The sequence below is a fragment of the Falco cherrug genome, chromosome 2 (assembly GCF_023634085.1).
Source record: "Falco cherrug isolate bFalChe1 chromosome 2, bFalChe1.pri, whole genome shotgun sequence".
Classification (NCBI taxonomy): Eukaryota; Metazoa; Chordata; class Aves; order Falconiformes; family Falconidae; genus Falco; species Falco cherrug.
Genome location: NC_073698.1, coordinates 100,840,113 through 100,860,968, shown reverse-complemented (window position 1 = coordinate 100,860,968; position 20,856 = coordinate 100,840,113). Strand labels below are relative to the sequence as shown.

At 46.8% G+C, this 20,856-nt stretch overlaps 1 protein-coding gene and 1 long non-coding RNA gene across 3 annotated transcripts; one reads left to right on the top strand and one right to left on the bottom strand.

Annotated features, from left to right (window-relative positions):
- Positions 1-1,788: 1,788 nt before the first annotated feature.
- On the bottom strand, positions 1,789-12,888 carry LOC114017913 (uncharacterized). 2 transcript variants are annotated; one of them, XR_008731154.1, is made up of 3 exons: positions 12,782-12,888; positions 5,477-5,706; positions 1,789-2,518 (listed from the first exon to the last, which is right to left on the bottom strand). It is a non-coding gene; the product is annotated as an uncharacterized LOC114017913 (long non-coding RNA). The 2 variants fall into 2 exon arrangements; XR_003563249.2 differs by lacking the exon at positions 12,782-12,888 and adding an exon at positions 5,788-5,915.
- SOD1 (superoxide dismutase 1) lies at positions 12,791-18,216 on the top strand. Its single transcript, XM_055703408.1, has 5 exons — positions 12,791-12,985; positions 13,731-13,824; positions 14,313-14,382; positions 16,610-16,724; positions 17,632-18,216. Exons 1-5 carry the CDS (start codon positions 12,911-12,913, stop codon positions 17,740-17,742), a joined length of 465 nt encoding a protein of 154 aa, XP_055559383.1. The 5' UTR covers positions 12,791-12,910; the 3' UTR covers positions 17,743-18,216.
- Positions 18,217-20,856: the final 2,640 nt, after the last annotated feature.

The following is a 20,856-nucleotide window of genomic DNA, read 5'->3' as shown; positions in this document are numbered from 1 at the left end:
GCTCTGACCCCGTAGCAGAGACTTTGACTTGTGTCATGTCTCAGTGCCAGGACAACCCACCACAACCACTGCACGGGTGGCTCCAGCCCTGGAAGGGAGGAAGGTCTTCGCTGCCACCTTGGGCTATGTTTGTGCTGCTGGATGGAAGAAGAGCAAGGATTGATTCCCAGCTTAGCAGCTGAACAGCACATCCCCATGGATGGCTATGGGCTAGCCTGCTCTGTTTGCACATGTACCTTGGGAGGGCTAACGAAATGATCTAAAACATTGACACAATAATTACTCAGTGCAGGTAATTATGAATCCAGTCCTTGAACTTACTCCCTGGTCCTCCCCTACTCAGCAAGTGTAGACACACCTTCTGTCTTCTTGAGGAGCTAGGGACAAAAGTGCTACCCTGGAAGGACTTTCACAAGCCAGAATATGTGCTGTAAGACTTGGAGGAAAAAGCAGAAAGCAGGTGAAACCAGACTCCAAGTTAGCTTCTCTGGAGATGCATCCTCCAGGATGATGTTAAGATGGGACAGTTTTAAACAACCCCTTGACTTTTTTGAGTTCTGGCTTTGCTGAGTTTACTGCTTGGACATGCTCTGTCCTCTGACATGCTTTGATGTAAGCAGTTTGCTGGTACAGTCTTGGGCAGCTCAGGACTCCAGAACCGGCTGGGCTGAGAGATACCCATCCATCTTACCCTTGCCTGCTGTGATGGATGTTAGATACCACCTCAGAGGGGACCAGAGGGCATTAGGTGTTGCTGAACACATGTGCCTATTGATTTGTGTTTATTAGTTCCATTATTTCTATTTACACAAGTGCTTTTGCTGTCCTCCCATAACTCAACCCTGTCAGGCTAATGCAGGTAATAAGTCACTCTACCCTCTGATTCCAGCAAATGGCTTCTCCGTGACAGATGTTTGATTTTTTCTGTCTACACGGACAAACTGTGTCTGTGCTGGAAGTGGAGGGAACAAAATGGCTCTGTGCCAAGCACCGTACATATGACCAGCCATAAGCACTGCTCTTGCAGGGTTTGTGTGAGTGAAGGGAGAGGGGGAGGAAAAAGGCTTGGAGGGTCCTCATGGGATTCAGCCCCAGCAATGTTAAATGAGTGCCAGCACTGCCCCTGCACCCTTCTGTTACTAAATTGTGTTATGAGATTAGCTCATCTATGTCCTCAGTATTTTGCTCTCATTTTTGAAGCAAGGTGAATTGTTTGGTGGTCTGTGTAACCAGGGAATGGTATGTTGGAGGAGTCAGGTGTTGCCTAAATCGGTGTTCCCGTCCCATGCATACACGGGGGGTTCTGTTTCATGGAGTTGCTAGGTTCCCCACTTCCTGCTGTCCTGGTGAGGTCCTGTGTATTTCCAAAGGGCAAGAGATCGCACCCTGCCATTTTTACTGAAGCGGCTGACATTACATGATTATTGCAATAATAGAAAATTCACAAAGTATCTCTGTGCCATCCACTTTAAAATCCTTTTTCCCCAGACAGACCATGTGAACATGACAGACTGGTTGCATGTTCTGCAATGGATGCTTTCTTTCCCCCTGCAAGCACATCCTTATGCCCCTTAGTTTTGTTACAGTCTGATGTAAGATGCCATATAAAGCTGTCCTCTGTGTCCCCAGAGGAATTAGAGCAATCATTTGTACAAACATGAAGGCTTTCTGATCTCTTTTCAGACTAGTTGTTTTCAACCCTTGTGAGACAGATTCTCTCTTCCGGAAAACTATCAGGTATCCTCCCCAGGCACTGCGAGATAAGGAAGGAGATTTTTTCCCCCGCAGTTTATATTGTCACACAGCCAAAGATTCATCAAAGTTTCCAAATTACAAACCTAATTTTAAAAGGGCAGATTTATTTTTGGTGACCTGATAAGCCTACATCATTTCTTCCCTCTGCTTCCTTAGACCCCTCACCCACAAATCTCAACGTTATCAAGAATATCCAACAGACTATTAGGTCTTAGCCAAGTCCTGCTTTTTTCAGACCGATGGCCTGAAGCTGGAATCTGTATAAAGCTGGATTAGAAACGAAGCATGTTGGGTGGTCAAAGGGGTATACTGGGAGAAGGACAATAAGGGGCCTACCGCAACAGTTCTTGTTTAATGGAGCAAGGACCATTGTCTCAAAATGTTCCTTTTAGCTCCTGTTTTAATTGAAATGGACTGATCTATGCACCAACGGGGGAATGAAGCTTATTTTATAGAACCTTGTCTGGCTCAGCTGGGCTTCGGTTTCTCACAATCCCCAGATCTGAATGCCTTTCAGACAGGTGCAGGGGTTGCCCGCAGAGGACTTTCTCTGAAGAGCTAGTGTCCCAGGGCCTGCTGACACCAGCAACTGGCTCCATGCTGGTTCAACTGAGCAGCCTGAACTCAACACCGCTAAAAATCAAGTCCCCAAAAATGAGATGAGGTGGGCTGCAGAAGGTCAGTGGCCATTTCAGGAAAGCTGCTGGTGAGTCTGATGGTTTGTAAGGTGCAGCAGGAATTTCTTCTCTCACCTCTGTATTTCCTAAAGAAGAATGAAAATGGTAAAATTCACATGAGAGAAGGCAAAGGCAGTCGTGTGTATGTATAAAATAACCAATGTGCCGGGTGAGGATTTCTAGCTACTATGAATTTTTCCAGTATTTTAGCAAATGAAGAGTCCCAAGTACTGGGGGAAGTGGAGTCTGTCAAACAAAACCTGGACCACTAATGCCATCCAGTGGCTGGCAGACACTAACACACCTGCCACTGCTAATAAACCGTGACCTGAATGGAACAAACATTAACTTTAAACTATTCTCCCAGTGCTGTTTGCAATCGTTCACACAGTATTCTTTTGCGCAGCATAAGTGTGCCAGTCAGAGCCCAGGCTTATACTGAAAAAAATGTAAGAAAGCACACATTTGTTTTATCTAGCTTGTTCTAACCACATTTTTCCTTACCCACTTCTTTTTTCTTCAGAAAATATTTAGTCTCTGTGAAGTAATCCCCATCAATGTTCTACATGCTGCTTAGTTTGTATCTGATCTGTCTTCGTGCACCTGATGCAATAAGCTGTCCTGCCCTTCTACCTTCATCCAAGAGACGTGGGGGAAATGCATTAAAGCGAATTGAAGTGAATTTGGGCTGCAGAGCAAAACTGACCTTCTGTTTCTGTGACGGTGTGTGACACAGTCACACACTGTTGCCCCTATGTAGTTCGTGTAGCCCCTATAAAACTGCTAGGTGCAACAGCAACGTTCAGTGTCAGATACAGGAGGCAAGGAGAAAGCAGTAGTAGTTGCAACAGCTTGTACTAGAGAGATTAGCCCAGCACCTACTGCTACATCCTGTAATGTCCCAGTTAGCTAACTGCAACCACAGACAAATCACAGTTATCTGCATCCTGCATCCGGCGGTGGTCTGCTCCTACTTCTGCTGAGACAGAGCAGGCAGAGCTGCAGGACCACGAAACCTGGCCAGGACATGTCTGTGCACCCACTCAAGCATTTGTGCAGGGGACCTGCAGCGGGCTCTTAGCAGAGCACTAGAGGACACCATCCCCTGCTTTCAGAGAGAGGGAAGAAAGCAGAAAGGTGGTCCGGTGTGGGGAATTATTCTGCTTTCAGACAGAAAACTTATTTTTCATGCCCCACAGGGGTGAGGAATCCTGGCCTGGACTGCCTGGACAACCAGACTGCTGCCTGCTCTCACAGGCACAGAGGAGTCCGGTGTGCAGAGGCTGCTGAGGTAAGAGCAATGAGAAAACTCTGTAAAGAAGCTACGTGGTGAATTAAAAGAGAGAGGACCTGAGGGTCCCACAAAGGGGGTGACCTGAGGGTCAAACCAAAGCAGAGATGGTATCTGGGGGGATAAGGGGCATGACTCTCTGACCAGCACAGAGGCGATCTTTCCGTGATGGGAGCTTTTGTGGGCTGGTGCCGTGCTCTACACATGGACCTGAACAGGTAGGCTAAAGGCTTCCCCACTATCCCCAGGCATACAGCAGGCCCTGGGCATCCAAATAATGTCTTCTGTGCTGGCAACAAACCATCTCAGAGGTACCACCTGCAGGCCCTCAGCTACTCAGAGCCAGGAACAGCTGGGATATATGACCTGAAAACTCTGCACGGGTGCTGTCTCCACCACAGAGATCAGTCGTAACCAAGATCATGACAGGGATGTTGACCAGAAACACAAGGGCATTGTGCACATGGCTGACATGGTTGTGAACGATGAATTGCCCCTGCTGGAAGTTCCCACAGCATGGTGGAGCAATGGCACCACGGTGGCAGTGATTGCTCCTCCCACAGACGGCAGGGTGAAGACCAGTGTCCCCACAGTACCCAGGAATAGCTGCTGTGATTGCTGTTTCTCCAGAATACAGTTATGATGCTCAGGATGTCACTAAAAGCCAACAGCTCCAGGGGAAACTGGGCAGCAGATGGCTTTGCATGCTTCCTGATGGCAGGTGCTTCAAGGTACTTGCCAGCTCCGAGCTGCGGTAACCCCAGTTGGTGGGTGCCAGGCACTGCCAGAAGGTAGGGCTGCCAGAGGGCAATGCCCACCCGTTGCTGAAATGAGAGAGGGGCCCAGAGGTAATGAAAATTGCATATCCAGAGCTACTGCCATGGAAGTGACCTTCCACACCCTAAAGTGAATGGGCTGCTGTTGATTGTTACATCTCTGCAGGATAGCTTGTTCCTACAAGGAGCGCCTCTGGTGCATGCCCAGATCCCAATGCCACAGTCAGCACTCACTGGTGGCAGCTGGGATTTGCTGTAAAAAAGGCAGATTAATTATTCCGTGGAAGCTAACTGACCCGGTTATTCACCAGAGGAGTGCCAGCTGAGGCTGCAGTGAACATTCATGGTGTGGATCTGGGTCTAGAGAGCTGTCTCTAGACCAGCACTCCGTGGTGGGGGCTGCGCTGCAGCCTGCCTGCCCTGAGAAGCTCCCCAGTCTGCCCTGAGCAAAGGCTGCTGTTGTCCCTCAGACCTCCCAGCATAATTGCATGTGGAGCTGCTCCTTAAGCACATGATGTCACAGTGATCCCAAATAGAAAATTCCTGCTATTAAAAGTGTGCAAATTAGCCTGGATCATAGTGACAGAACCGGACTAGGAAATAACTATGCTTTAAGTCAGGAAGCGGTGCTGCTCTCCAGCAGCTGGGCCCCATAACCTCATCTTCCTCCACAGCTGTGGACGGACTGGCACAGCGAAGCAGTTTGCAGGCATGTGACGTGGTGGGCTGCCTGCCAGGGACCATTAGGAGGTTTAAATTACTCTAGTTCTGGAAAGGTACGGGGACTGTCACACCAGGCCCATGTGCCCATTTGGAGTCCCCGGCACTGACAAGCTGGAGAGCATGCCAACAGGGCTGGACAGGGTTCAGTGCAGACGCAGGTTTCAGTGGATGCCACAGCCTGTTCCAGAACAGCAACAATGCTTGGCCCTGGCAGAGACCTACACGCAGGCTTTTACAAGTCTCTTGACACTTACAAGTGAATGTGCAAGGGGACTTCTTCTTCTGTCCACCAAAACCAACAGTCACAGTGCCTGAGTTCTGACCAAGAACTTGCATCTGCTCTGGCCGCGTTTTATGAAGGCATTCCAGATCGTACAGACCCAGAGGGATAATGGTTCCCAGCATGCACACTGGGTGCAAAGTCTGCAGGCTTTCTCCTGTGGTGCACTTCGTCCTTTTGGCAAGGCTGGAGACGTCTGCTGACCTATGAAAAAAAATTGCATAAGAAATGTCAAGTGGTCACAAATATTAATTATGCGGTACTATGGAAATTGTATTAGAATACCTGGCTAATGCGTTTTGCAGCTGCATTCCCACTTATTAATTGCTTACATTAAAAGAGCACCCAGAAGCCTCGTTTCACTGACAGCTGTACAAACCCAAGCTGAGTTCTGCTTCTTGCTCATGAAAGAACTCGGCCACTTCCCAACCACTCCTGTCCCCAAAGAAGGAATCACGTGTTTAAAAATCCAAATAAACCCACAACTTTGTTATTCTGGAGGCCTGCCTAGATATATTCTCTTTGGCAATCTTGATTTTCCAGTGCAGAAATGGGATAGTTTACCCTGTTGTATCACGTAGATATTTTTTAATTGCACAGTAATTAGCATTTTCAGTGTGGTTTTGTAGTGAATCAAATGATTGTATCTCCAGGATTACCCAACACAGCTGAGTTAAGTGAAAAAAAAAAAATACAAACCACCTCATCCTTTAGTGTACTGACACCTGCTGGACTACTAACATGTAAATGTGGTAAATATTGAAGAAAGAGTGAGAGAGAGCGCAGAACAGTTTGTATCAGGAAGTGCAGTAAAGTATATCGCAATGAAACTGCATGGGGAGTTACCTCTGGCGTGTGCTTATGTGGGTTAGTATTTGCAAAGCAACTTATATATCGAGTGACATTAAAAGTTTAATTAAACTATAAGGATTTTTACAAATGACCTAGCTAAAAGTCTAAGAATAAGCTTTTCTTTTTCTCCTCTGTGAATGAAATCTTTATTAGGTTATTATATATAACATACATAAAATGCATGAAAAGGTACAGGCTTTCTATGAACTTTATTGATTTTCACCCTAGGTGATATTTTAAATATATTTTCCTAGTATATATTTATATACATACACACAGTGTTTTGGTTGCATTCATTTCGGTGCCTTTTAGCAAACAAAATGACATTCCTGAACACATAAATATTTTGACAGTTTCTAATTTAAAAAAATCTTTCAGATGAGCTTTCTGGACAATGTTCATTCTTTTGATCGGTTTCAAAGCTAGTATTTTCACCTTTTCATTACACAATCCTTAATCACCAGTACCCCAAAATGTACTTTGCTCTGTAGTGCAGTTCTGCTCCCTGCAGAAGCAGCCTGGCCAGACACCACCGAGCACCTTCAAACGTGTGCACACCCATTTTCCTCCTGAGAGTGCAATTGCCCGATAAGCGCTGGCCGCAATGCTGGGGCTGCGGGGGCTGCCGCGGCCAGAGGAGAGGAATCCATCGCCCTGGTGGGGTGCACACAGGGCAGCCGTTTTCTGTGGCTGCTGGTTGTGGTTGTGCTTCTCTGCCTGTTATCCAAGTGGGCAAATAAACTGCTCAAGACGGGGAGCCTATGCACTGAGGCTGATGGAGCAACACTAGTTTAAAATAGGTACGTGCGGAAGAGTAAGGCCTCCAGTTAGGCTTTTCATTACTTTAACCAAAATAGTCTTTTGAACTTTTTATAAATTATTCAAACCAAGTAAAAAAAACCAACCATCTAGCTAACACTTTAAAAGCTCTTTTAAACTTCAGCTAGGTTTCCCCGCAATTCAGGTTGATTGCAATCATCACTTTGTGCTGTAGAATCAGCTCCCATAAAGACTTCAGCAAATTATTTTTTCTGCAAACACCAGAAAATCCCCAGAATTCATGTGTGCATCCGTCCTGTCTTGCACATGACGGTCCTGCCAGTCACTGTTAGCTGTTTTGTGCTCCCAGTTCCAGCTTGTTCGGCTGTTTCAGTGGGGAAACTCGCTCAATGGCTGCTGAGCATGTGGGAGCTCAAGCCTGTGAGCTCTGAGCAGGGTGCTGTAGAACCAGCTATCCCTGGCAGGAATTCCTTGTTTTCTTGGGATGTTTTTTAGCCAAAGGTCACACAGCCTTCTGAGCAGAAACTACTCTAATAGTAGTAGGAGGCTACGGTTTCTCTTAAAAGCTACTTCTGCTCTTTCAGGGAGACAGAGGTAAACAATATCATAGCCTTACTAATATAATTAAAAAATTGTCAGCATTTTAGTGCAGCACTAGCAGCTGCTATGAATCCGGTCTGAAATGTCCCTGGCAGCAGGCACTGCCAGGAGCACCCTCTCCTGTGACTGCTCCTGCCCTGTCCAGGCACCTACTGCCCAGTTCGTTCAGAGTGTGCCCCTATGAGGATGCATGGGTGAGAAGGGATGTTAAGCATGGGGTTTGCCCTGCTTTCACAGAGCGCCTGCTGCAGACCTCCATACATGCTCCAGCAGGAGACCTGTATGATCCTTTGAATTCACTAGAAATACACACTGGAGTAACATGCACAGACTTTGGGCACTGCATGAAATATTTAAAGTCCAGCCCTTGGTGAACATTAACAGACAAACAACAACAAAAAAAACCCACAACAGTGGACAGACCTTGAATAGTACCAGTGCTCTAGAAGGGTTGTAGTAACTTGCGGCTGCAAGCCCCGTGCTGGGTACAAAGGTCTTCATCAACATTTACACAACCTCTCCTTTGATTCTCATGTTTCAAGTTTACTCAGTTTGTCAAGCAGTTGAGGATGAGGGAGTTGCAGCAGACAGATCAGCTCAGTTCAGCTGTTAAGAGTGAATGTTATTTTTAATCTTGTGTGTTCCATGTAAAGGCTTTCCAGCTGACATTATTTTAATTACATGAATACTTTGGCTATCAGCACCACTACCTCTTAATTGGAACAGCAGGCTTTCCACTAGGGAGCCACCATCACAAATTTTCTAGTGAAATAACATTTCATCTTCAAAATGCTATACAAACATAAACTCAGTTAATTACCTCTCCCAGCATCCCTTAGAGGCAGGGAAGTGTCATTACCCATGTGTAATCAAAGGGAAAGACTTTAATGACACACAACGTCTTGCCCAGGACAACACAAGGGCTTGGGGTTTGTTTTGGTTTCTCAGCATAGGTATCTAGTGCTGTTTGAGATGCCACAGAGCGCCTTCAGGGGTGCACAGGGGGCTGGCAGGTAGGAAACAGCAGTTCCAGGATCCCTTCTGTAGCAGCTGGAGGCCAGAAGAGATAGTCTGGAGTATCTCAGATGGTGCTAGACACTGATGTATGGATGGCTGAGTCCAGTGACAAAATATTAGACACTAGGAGATTCCAGCATCTAGACTGTGGGATTCCAAAGGAAAAAAACCAAAACAACCCACAAGCCTCTTCCAGACCATCCAAAATACAGAACAATAACCTACATGTGGTGCAGCGCTCTCCTTACCAAGCAAGCCTGCACAAACAGGCATATATTGTGTTCTCTGTGCATTAGGTGACTCACAAATGCAGCAAGTCTTCTATGCTGCCACAACGCAAGGTCACACTAATATTGGAAATGCAGCTCCCACCTTTCCACAGAGAAGCTCCAGATGACAAGACTGTGCAACCTGTCCATTCCCGCGCTGGGAAGCACCTTTGTATAGCAGGGGTTACTCAGCTGCTGAGTGGGAAAAATGGGTTAAGACTAGCCAAAGATCTGCTCCAGGAGCAGTAGGAGGGGCTCCTGATCCAGCCCAGCCAGGATGGAAGAGCACACCTGTACTTAGCTCACCAGCAGTCTCTCCTCCAGAGACACACATCCAAGGACATAACTGGCCTATAGGAAGGATTATTATTAAAAATTCATGTTGTTTCTGTTTACTTTTCTTAATGTAGAGAGTAAACATTAAAAATTACATTAATGCAGATTTGCAGACAGTGATCTTGATGAGTGAGAGCCTATGCACACAAGCTCAGGCAATTTGATGTTTACTGTTGCAATCTTGGTTTCACTCTGTATTTTTCCAGAAGAGTCATCACAAATAGAAAATACTATATATTTGCACAAGGCACCAGAGGTATGGTTGCCATGGGAAGCACAGCCCTCAAAATTCCCTCTAATTTTTCAATCCATATAAAATCTTGATCAGAAAGCATGTTAATGTGGGCTTTATGCTTGATATGCGCCATATTTTTATAGTACATAAGGGTCTGGAATTTTTTGTTACTTTTGCACACTTTGAAGTTCACTAGCTTCTGTCTACATAAACTTCTGTTAACCTACATCACAGTAACTATTTCATTTGCCCTTTAACTTGGCAAATCAGGATGTAACCCAAGACATCTCGTACCTTAGTTCTTCAGAGATCCCTGTCTACCCTTATGCAGTGAGAGCAACCCTTTTGATCAACACTAGAAACTCCTTCATTCCCCTACTGTAACAGATATTCTTTGCAGGCAACTACAGAGCAGAGCGAACAGACAAAGCTGTGTGTCCACCCAGCCTTAAGTGTGTCCCTCCAGAGTGTGTTTCAGCCCTCTGGGCTTCAGATCAGCCCACTTCATCACCAGTTTACCTACAAAGGTGTAGCTAGGCCCAAGCTCTAGGCTTCTTCCAAGTTGGGATGGCAAAACCAGGGTACGGGGCAAAGAGGGATGTCAAACAAGAGGTGCGAGAGTTGCAAGAGATGCCACTCTTTCTCACGCCTGCCAGATCCTCTGCCCTACCGTAGTTCCTACTATCAAAGTCTGTAATCCCACCTTGCACATTTTATTTTTTCCTTTCCGCTTTGACTCTGATACTTTAAATAAAAAATAAAGTATTGCTACTGAACACCCTGTTCAGCTTCTTTGGGGTAATTTTTTTTCACAAATGAGTTAAAAGGAAGTATGTGGGAGAAAACAAAACAAACCAAAAACATTTCCCTGGCTCCTTGTATAAGGCTTATATGAAAGGGTATCCCTGTAAACTAATACTTTTGTATTGCTATTGTACTCGTGAAAGAAAAGAGTAATAGAAAACACTCCAAAGGGTGAGGCCATGACCTATATAAGATTACTGATCTCTTTCGGCATGCACCATCCAAACTCCTGTAAATTAGTCCTTGAAATTCACATCTCTCCTTTAGCCTCCTACCATTGATCTCTTCACCGTGGTGTGTCTTCGCATATCAGCTCTGTTAGCTGCATTCTGCCTAACTAGGGCACTGGGCACCTTAGGGTGCCTTCACGAGTAACCTGACATTGATGCCTAATGTGATAAATCTCTGAAATCATTACATCAGATTGTTTCGCTTCACATATTAAGAAGCCTGACACACCTGGGTCTTATCCACCTGTTTGTCCTACATTCATGTAGAGGCATGAAGAAGGGCAGATCTTGAAAACTTACTTCCAGGAAGGAAGGAATAAGCCTCTCTGATAAAAACAGGCAGATTTGGAGACAGGCCTAAAAATAAGAGAAAGCACTGTAACATAGCACTGAAGATGCCCCTCTTTATGGAAGGGCACTGAACAAGTAAAGATAGTGGTACGGGAAGCCAAAGATGAAATGAGTCACTACTATCCCTCCAAGTCTACAAACCACTTTAAATCAAACAAGATTCACCTCGAGGGCACTGAAATATTTCCTCTTAATCTATCAAGCACTCAGGGTGCTGCATGAGCCATGAACACAGACCTGTTTCCTCACAACTAATTTACAGAGTCTCTTCTCTCCAGGCACGTCAGGAACAAAACTCCAGGGAGTTTGAACTCACGGTGCCAAGATGCCTCCTAGATAGGAAGCTGCCTCACGCTCCTCTCACAACTTCTTTCTGTGATTAAACTACAGCTCTTTGTCTGTCTCTCAGAGAAACAGTCTCCATGTATTTATGTGGGTTTTCTTCTGTGCTTCTTCTTTCCCAAGCAGAGAAATAGACCATTTATGCAAACAAGTCCCTGTTTGTTTCAGTCATGTCACCTGAGCCATGACTCAGGTGTTATGGCCAAGTCTGATGCGTGGAACAAACCTTGTACGTCCTTCCCTGACCTTATGGCATCCTCAACCATGCGATTTAAAACCACCTGGGCTTTAAGTAATTTGTAGTTCAGGCATATTACTTCATTATGCATATATAATTATATTTATTAATATATTATTATATCATTCATATTACTCATCTTACTTTATTGTTCAGACATATACTTCAATCAGATTACCGAAAGTCCCAGGTACTGTAAAATCATATTGTGCTTCTGATTTAACTTCTCCACCAATAATGCAGCAGAAAAACAACATGGGTTTGCGAAAGGAATGAATTGAATGTAATCTTCCATTCTTTGAATGCTCCAAGGTTGCCAGCCTTTGAATGGAACCACAAAGCTCTACGCTCCCCAAGTCTGGTGAGAACCTTCCGTTGGAGCCTAAGGTTTGCCAGTGCTACCAGCATGGAGAGAACCTATTTTGCCACCTGTGCCCTCCATCTCTCAGGCCAGGAGCGATCCAGGGCTACACCGAGGTGCTTCCCACCTGGAGCGGAGCCCTGCGCTGCACACCCACCGGCTGCTGTGGCCACGCCACGTGCAGCGGCATCTCCTAAGGAAGGTCAGCGACCGAGTCACACCAGCTTCAGGTTGCACTTCTGCTGGGTTTTGTACAAAACATCTTGGGGCAGGGCAACTATTTCGGAACGCAGAGCTGCTCAGAGGGGACTTCAAAGCCGCGTGCCAAGTCTGGCTGAGGGTTTGTGATGTGACGCACCTCAGTAACACCGAAAATAGCCTCCAGGGGAGGGGGAAAGATGCAGCTACTACGAGAATAACGTTTGCAGAAAAGGAAAACAACCCTGCCGCTGCCTCTGCCTGCGCCACTGCAGCGCACGGCTGACGGAACAGTTGCACGCCTGACTGGAGCCTGCGCCATTAGAACGCGCAGGCACTGCAGCCCGGCGATCCGTCAGGGAAAGCCTTAAAGCGAAACCGTTTAAAGCCCAGGGCCTCCTCAGGGCCCAAGTGCCACCACGATGTCACACGCAGGAACCGATTCCCTCACGCTCTCCAGAGAGCACGCAGAGCCGGGCACGGCGCGGGGCCTGACCCCTCCCCCCGGCGCCCAGCCCCGCCCCCGCCGGCACCGTTACACAACGCCCCCGCCGCGCGGGGCCGTGGGCTCGGGGGGCGGGTGCCGCTGAGAGGCGCGCGCCCGCGCCTGGCCGTCGATTGGCCGAACCCCGCGTAATGACTGCGCGAGGAGCGCCGCGAGCGTACCGCCATTGGCCGCGGCGCTGACGGCCCGCCTTATATAAGAGCGGCGGGAGGGGCCGACCTCTAGTCGTCGGGTGCTGGGTGCGGGGCGCGGGGCCTGGCTGTCCGCCGCTCTCCGGCCGCTGCGGGAACATGGCGACGCTGAAGGCCGTGTGCGTGATGAAGGGGGACGGCCCCGTGCAGGGCGTCATCCACTTCCAGCAGCAGGCAAGGGCTGGCGGCGGCGCGACCCCGGCGCTCCGCACCCCGCAGGGGGCTCTCCCGGCCGCGGTGCTGAGTCACTGTGCGGGGCGGGCGGCGTGGCTCTGCCCTCCCCTGCTCCCCGCCGCCTGCGGGGGGGGCGCTGGGCGGGCCTGGCTGGAACCGCGGCGGCTGCGGCGCGGCCCGGCGGCGGGAGGGAGCGGGCGGCGGGCGCGGCGCTGGGCCCACCCGGTGCGGGGCGCCCCGGAGCGGCGCGGGCCTGGCCTGCTGCCCTGCTCGGGGCCGCCGCTGTCGTGCTGCGGGGCTTGTTCCTGCTGCCGGAGTGGGGCTTCGGGGAGCTCCGGCTACTGCGTGCGCAGCGCCGTTTTGAACGCTTTGTCTTGAGTAAAAGTTGGGGCTGCGCACAGCGTGGATGTGTCCGTAAGAGAGGAACGGCTTCAGGGTTACTTGTGCTTTCAAATGGAAGCATGTGATCGCTCTCAAAAGCAAGCAATCTGATAATAAAGGCACGCCTTTTGCGTCTTGCTGCATAACAGGAAGAATATATTTTAGGAGGCTAAACACATGAGAATGTTCTGTGAAATACTGTAGTGGCATGTAGAATCAGTTAATGTAAGATAATTGTTCATGTTTTGGTAGCTGAACTTGTAGTGGAGTTTCTAGTGCTTTCTGTTGACCAGGAAGCTGCATTTGACACAAGGCCTTTTAACGCTACAGTCATTTTGGTGATGATAAATTATTTCTGTTAAAGGGTAATGGACCAGTAAAAATTACTGGAAGAATCAGTGGCTTGACTGATGGAGACCATGGCTTCCATGTCCATGAATTTGGTGACAATACAAATGGTAAGCTGTCTATCCAAGCTTGAGTTACAACTGTAATGTGATTGCTCAGCTTTAAAGAGCTTCTTTTTTTGTTGCAGCAGCAACTTGGGTCTCACGATTGCAAATCTGTGTTAAGAAATGATGGCACTTCCTAAGGAATTGCTTCTCATTTAATACTTTAAACATGTTTAGGCTGGTGTTAAACATGGCACATACAAAGCACTAACCTAAATACTCTGAGAAGCTAGTCTTAAGAAATAAGAAAGCTTTCAGCTGTGCCTAGAGTGTTCTAGAAGGAGCAATCTTACTTTATTGAACTTCTAAGTCTGTAGTAGGTAACTTTCCTCCAGAGGATCAGTAGAAGATCTGACAGGAGGGTGGCGATTTCATTAGCCAGAAGGAAATGAAGTCACTAATACACGATGACTACCTTGGTGTAGTGTATAAGCAACAGATTTAAATGGGCTACTGCAGAAAACCCTGCTTTTGATGGCTGTGTTCTGTTTTAGGGTGTACCAGTGCAGGTTCTCACTTCAATCCTGAAGGCAAGCAGCATGGTGGACCAAAGGATGCAGAAAGGTGAGTTTAATGTGGCTGGCCTCTTACTGTGTACTTACTTGGTGCAGCAGCCATCAGAGTGCTACTTTGTGCTTGGGAGGCCACTTCATGAATCGTGCTAGGACAATACCAGAAGAAAACTGGTAATTCCTGCAGGACTTCTAGGGTCACTTAACAAGAGTTCTGATCACTGTACAGCAATTTATTACATACCTTGCTTCCAGGAGTGTGGGTAAAATGTAGTCTTTGGGACATTCTTGGTTTTATCATAGCTTGAGGAGAAGAAGAAATAAAGGCTTTTACTGGGTGAAAGTTCCTCAGGATGTGAGTGTAGGGGATTCATGTGGTAAAGCCTCTTGTTCATTGGTTATTTGCTTCTGTTTTGGGGACATTTTTGACAACAGGGGCCTTAAACTTTAGTTGTTGAGCTGTATGCAGGCTTGTTGTATGGCAGATCAGGGTTGTCAGTGGAAGGTGCTGAGGCTTCAGGGGAGACTGCAAGATGAATATAAAGGTGTGCGCAGGCACAGTGGCTTCTTATTGGATGTGCTGGGCTGTTCTTAGCCTGTTTGGTTAGGTATTGTACTGTCTACAGTGTGTACTCCTCAGGAGCTCTGTGTGCTGTGTACTCTGTGTACAGGGTCTGGTGTGGGAGCTGAGACCTAGTTCTTCCCCTGGAAGCAGCTTCCATAGTCCAGTTGCAAGGGTTTCCTGAAGGTATGTTTGAGATCTGGTATCAGAGCAAGTGGTTTCAATAGAATGCTGGCTGGGTTTGGAGACTGGGAGGGGGCTGCACAAGAGCTGAAGGCCAGTCTGGTGGCAAGCAGAGCTAGGAGCAAGTGTAAAAGTGCTGGTCTTCTGCAAGGTAGGGTCTGGACTAGCACTGGGACCATCTTGGGATTGTGATTAGTCTTTGAATGCTTATGTTTGTCCATAACTGCACCTTCTGTGACTGATAAATCTGTACCTGAGTGATCGGTTGCATGCCAGAGCAAGCAAGCTGGCTGCTAGCCAGCCGTCTGGATGACAGCATCATGAAATGCTGTGCTCACGGGCTTCACTGGCAGCCAACTGCTCCAGTGGAAGCGGTCAAAACTGCATGAATATTGTGGCTTTTGCTGGTTCTTCTGTGTCAAATCCTGCTTCTGGTGTAACCTGCCTGCTCAGGCAACTGTAGACTGGGGAATTCCTTAGGAGAGTATTAAGAACTAGATCACGCTTTTATCAGTGTAAAGTTGAAACAAGTGGATGGAAGCTTAAATCAAGCAAGTTTCTAAAGGGAAAACTACCCTTGACCTGATTTTATAGGGCTTGGTTAAAAATATGAATTCGGTTCTATGCTGGCTAAGAAGCTGGTAGTCAGTGTTCAGATGGCTGAGCTGGTCATCCTGCATGCGTGGAGGGTTTCAGAAACAATCTGGTATTCAGGGTTCTGAGTCTGGATTGAAGAATCTTGCAGAACATCATCAGCTTGTCTTCTGAGTGAATGTTTTGTTTGGGGCAGACATGTAGGAAACAAGACACTGGAATATCCAGAAGTTTGGTGAAAATGGAACTGCTTGAGGATCAGTTCTTAAGGGAAATCCTGGTGGAGCTCTAGCTCTGATTAAAAACTGTGTGGTAGAGTATAATGCCAAGTTAATAGGAAGGTGCCAGGCAGACTTGAATGGTCATCCCTGGCACTGATGAGAACTTAGCTAGCACTTCATGCATCCCCCTTTGACCTGTCACTTGACAAACTGCTTTTACTAATCCTATTTCAACCTAAAGCCTGAGGCAGCTTGTGCAGTAGCTGACTTGTGATAGACATTAAAAGCTGTTAAGCATAGCGGCAGTGTTTACACTGAATGTTGTATGTGCAGGAAAGGTTTTCACCTAATTTGAGAGACTTCCTTTTGAGCAGAGGGAGATGCCATCAGGGTGGAGGAATTCTTGGCTAGGAGGTGTGCAGGGTAGGCTTGGCTTGTTAGGGAGCGATGGCATTCCTTTCCCCAAAGCTGGATTAACCTTCCAGTTTCAGGTTCTACCTAGGACTGAATTTTAATTATCCCTTGAACTAAAGTTAAAATATTAAGTTAAAACAGCAGAAGTGTTCAACATTGGTGGTAAATGAGGACATACGTACTGTTTAAGATAAGGTGGTAGGGTACTTGAGTGTAATAACTAGGGGTATTGTATTGTCCAGGCCATCACTTAAAGCTTTCAATTCAACTGAGTTTTCTGTGAGTTTCTCTACATCTTTGTGTAGGCACGTGGGAGACCTTGGCAATGTGACTGCTAAAGGAGGAGTGGCAGATGTGGAAATACAAGATTCCATTGTTTCTCTTAGCGGACCATATAGCATCATCGGACGTACCATGGTGGTAAGTGTCTTGGTGCCTATTTGGGATGTTTTAAAGATCTCTAGAGTGGTCTTGACTGAGTGGAGACACTTTGATGCTGGGGGCAAGTCCTTGGTGTCTGTTGTAGAACTTGTAGTGTAAAATTTCTAATGTGGGGAGTTCTTTGAAGCCTTAGCTTCTGTGTGTTAGTACAGCACCTCACTGCCATCAGATCTTCATTTTCTGCCTGCCTTCCAAGGATGTTCCTGTACACTTAACTTTCATCTCCTCCAGCTGTGAGTGACTAAAGTAACCTTCTTTGAGGAAGTACCTGGTGGTCTGGCACAAGCGCTGTCACTGAAAGGCATGGCAGGGGAACTGCAGGACATGGTTAGCTATTGCTGGTCTGGTAGCTGCTGGGGCAGCTCTTTGTGCCATGGCCTCCTTGGGAAGGAGGGAGGCCCAGGCTTGAGTGGACTTGGCCAGTCTTGTTTCCCTTGGGAGTCTAGTGTCTGCTGAGATCACTGTGCTCCTGCATGAACCAGGCTTGGACTGGTGACCGAGGAGCAGAGATGTTAGTGTAACACAGCAGGTGACATGGCCAAGGCCCAGCACCTGCCACGCAGCAGCCTTGTGTCGTAAGGGTGAACCGGAATGTCATGTCCAAGCTCGCTCTTGGACTAGTAGTAACTACGTGAAGCGTGGGGGTTTGACTTCCTGTTCAAGCAAATTCAGCTGAAGGCAACTAATCTTTTCAGACAAGCTTAGCCCTAAGTTTTGGCATGAGTATCAATTTGGCATTCAGCATTGTGTAACTACAATAGGTTTTGTCATGTGCAGCTGGTAGAGGGCAATGCTGCTTGTCACTGCTGCTACTAATGTGAGTAGTGAAGAACTGTTGATTAGTTATGCAATAACATGAATTAAGGTATCTCCAATTCTCTTTTAGGTCCATGAAAAATGTGATGACCTGGGTAGAGGGGGAGATAATGAGAGCAAATTAACTGGAAATGCTGGACCTCGTTTAGCTTGTGGTGTAATTGGAATAGCGAAGAGCTAAGTATTGTACCTGAAATGCTTATGATGACAGTGGCAAATAAGCTGTAATTCATGGCAAATGCTGTACTTGCCTGTCCTTGTGCAAGCAAAAGATTTATCACTTAATCTCATCACTACTCTGCATTCTGAGTATTACTTAAAACTGGTGAAGACTCAATTTTGTATGATGTATATTGCAATTAAACTGACTCTGATGGAATGTCTCTGTAGTCTGCTAAAGCATCTGTTGTAACCATTAAGTGTAACTTCACTCACTGGCCCCCCTGTTCTGTGTAATGGAAGATGCGTAGTAGCAGTCACATCCTGAACAGCAAAACTTCCAGTGTACTGTGTGATTTGGAGGGTTAGCCTGAAGAGCTTTGGCAAGGCTACTCACCAAAGAGCAGTAGGTACCGTTTGTATCAGGGCTTCCTCCTGGCACAGTTGCAGCATTTGTAGGTTTCAAACTCATGTAATAAAACTTGCTGGGCAAATACACCTTGGTCTTGCTGTCTATAAAAAAAAAAAAAACCACCAAAACAACCCACCCTTGTTGGTAGTTAATTTGCTATGACACCAACAGCATCCACCAAATTGCTTCCAGCCAGTAACCCTGGAACAATTAAGACCTGAACTCAATCATTTTTTCTTGTTTGTGTTGCCATGTGTTTTCCTGTGATGGAGACCTGACACTCTGCATGTTACAACTGGGGGTTTATGTGCCCAAGGACAACTTTTTGCTGTAAAAAGGTGTGTGATGCTTGTGGTGCTCACATGTGACTGTGGAGTGTGCATGCACGTGTGGTGGGGAGGCCTTAAGCACACGAAGTGGGGTGGCTCTAGTGCGTGTCCATGTTCCTCCTCTGGACCTCCAGCTGTGTGGGGTGGGTTGTTGTGGCTGATGCGCAGTGAATGTCTGGAGGTAACGGCGAAGACGACTCCTTTCCTCGGGCTATGCAGGAGCGGCAAGTGTGGGATGGGGCTTTTCTTTAAGGATATACATTGCTGGAAGTTCTGTATTTAACTTCGTAAAGCTTCAGCGGTGTAATAGCTGTGTGCTGCTGCCAGCTTGCGTTGTTGTGTGTACCTCTTAAACACAGATTTCCAAGTCTTAATAGAGAAAATTATTAACTTTAATGAAGACTTGTATCAACATTCCTTTACCTTTGTACATAAGAGATATTCATGGTAGGTAGTCAGTTGTAGTTCTAGACACCCAGATTCCAGTGTAGCGTGTTACAAACAGAATGGCTTTTGGTAGTATAGCAAGAATACTGTGAAAACACTTCAGATGTATATTCACTGCAGGTGGCAAACGCTTGTGTGTAGAGTCTCTACCCACCTGTACCTCTTCCTGCAGATTAGTCTATGCTCGGACTCAGCTGCTGCTGCAGAATTAAGTTAGTGCCTGCATCTTTCAGCTCCCTCCGTAAGCATCAGGGGATGCGGAGCACTGAACACCCACAAATATCACAGTCACCTCTTTGCGCTTCAGAAGTTTGAAGGACAGTTACATCGTCTCCCCTTTCACTAAGGCAGGAGAAAAACATGAGCGTTAACTGGACAGCTGCAGGTCAAGCTACCGTGGGATGCCGCCTCTGGCAGCCCCTTTTCCCCGAGCCCTTCTCGGTGCTGACCTTGCTCCTCTGAAAGCCTGGTACGTGCCGGTCCTTACTGTCACACCTGGTTTCTCCCGTTGGGTTCCGTGCCCGATGGCATGCTAGCCTAAAGTGCCGGACTGAAGGGTGTAGGAGGAGCGCGTGGTTTGTGTACACATTGTTGTAACTGGCAGGTGTAGGCTCAGTAACAAAGGTGTTAATTGCTAACGGTGTGTTGTCTTTAGCGGTAACGGATGCTTGCATGGAGCTAATTAATCTTCATGCACAAACTGGGTAGCTGTAGAAGGGTAGCATATAGTTACACTAGCAATGCTGTAAAGATGATGCATCGCTAGTAGGCACACTATGCAGTCACTGCCTCAGAAGGCAGCAAGGAATTGTTCTGCAGAGGACATTCAAGGTTCTCCTAGGCTTTGTTTTCAAATTCCTGATAGGGGAAAGGGAGAGAATGTCAGGTGGCATTTGTGTGAACAGATAAGCCTTCTATCTCTTTCATTCTTGTCTTCAAATTTTTAATAAAGTGTATTCGTTAAAAAAAAATCCTACCTCCTTACAAAATTATGGCATTTTTTACTAAGACAAGTCTTAAACATAAGACATAAATGTCTGCATTTATATGAAAAAAGTTAGTTCCGCTGGCCCAACATGAAACAAACAGTAAGGACAGAAGTTGTAACACATGGAAGCTGAGGTCACTACAAATATGTAAGCAGTTTTTTTCTCTCTTTATTCTGCTATTGCAAGAACATAAAAATATATGTCCTTTCCCCAATCCATAACTCCATGTCTGCTTCCCCCTCCCCTTCCCAGAAAAATTCCCTCTGCTGCAGAGCAGCTATGAAAAAGTACTGATGTAAGAAAGCAGCTGCCCTTCACTTAGGGAAAAAGAACCCCCAAATTTAAAAGTAGAACACACTTATATCAAGGACGAAAAAAAAAAAAAAAAAAGGAAATATGCACAGGATTCACACAATTTTCCCACTATGCTTCTAGAGTTAAAACAAGCTTCAACCGAAGGCCTGGTGCTGCCCGAGCCTGGCGCGTGGCTGAAGGACGAGCGAGCGTGTTTCAGGGCAGAGCTGCCAGGGCCCGATGCCCTCCGTGCAGCGCGGCCTCTTTCAAAGCTGTTCGTGCCTGCCTGAAGGGCTGACCACTGAGAGCTAGCACTTGCCTTCTTAAAATCTGACAAAATTACTTAAGTGATATGGAGAGAAGGTGGCAAAACTTACATAAATACAAGAAAATGCACTCTTTGTCCATTAGTCTTGAGAGGTACAACACTCGGGTGGGTAAAAATTTTAAACCTACCTCTTGCAGGATTACAGGAGGTAGACATCGTTAACACAGACAACAGAAGCAGCCCGGGTTTATGTGAATGAAGAGGCAGCATTTTAAAATCCTCGCGCACCCTCCCACCTCCCTTCCTTTTCCCAGCCCCATTTTAAAAAAAATAGGTTCGCATTTTATATCGTGTTTTGGTGTCTCCCGACTTCTTTCGCCCCACTTTCCAAAAAGCA

What these genes read in the sequence shown, in the direction of transcription:
- SOD1 (XM_055703408.1), top strand. Translation starts at nt 12,911, where the DNA reads ATGGCGACGCTGAAGGCCGTGTGCGTGATGAAGGGGGACGGCCCCGTG. An exon ending in ATTTGGTGACAATACAAATG is followed by an intron (nt 13,825 to 14,312) that starts GTAAGCTGTCTA and finishes GTTCTGTTTTAG; the next exon opens with GGTGTACCAGTGCAGGTTCT. An exon ending in TCATCGGACGTACCATGGTG is followed by an intron (nt 16,725 to 17,631) that starts GTAAGTGTCTTG and finishes ATTCTCTTTTAG; the next exon opens with GTCCATGAAAAATGTGATGA.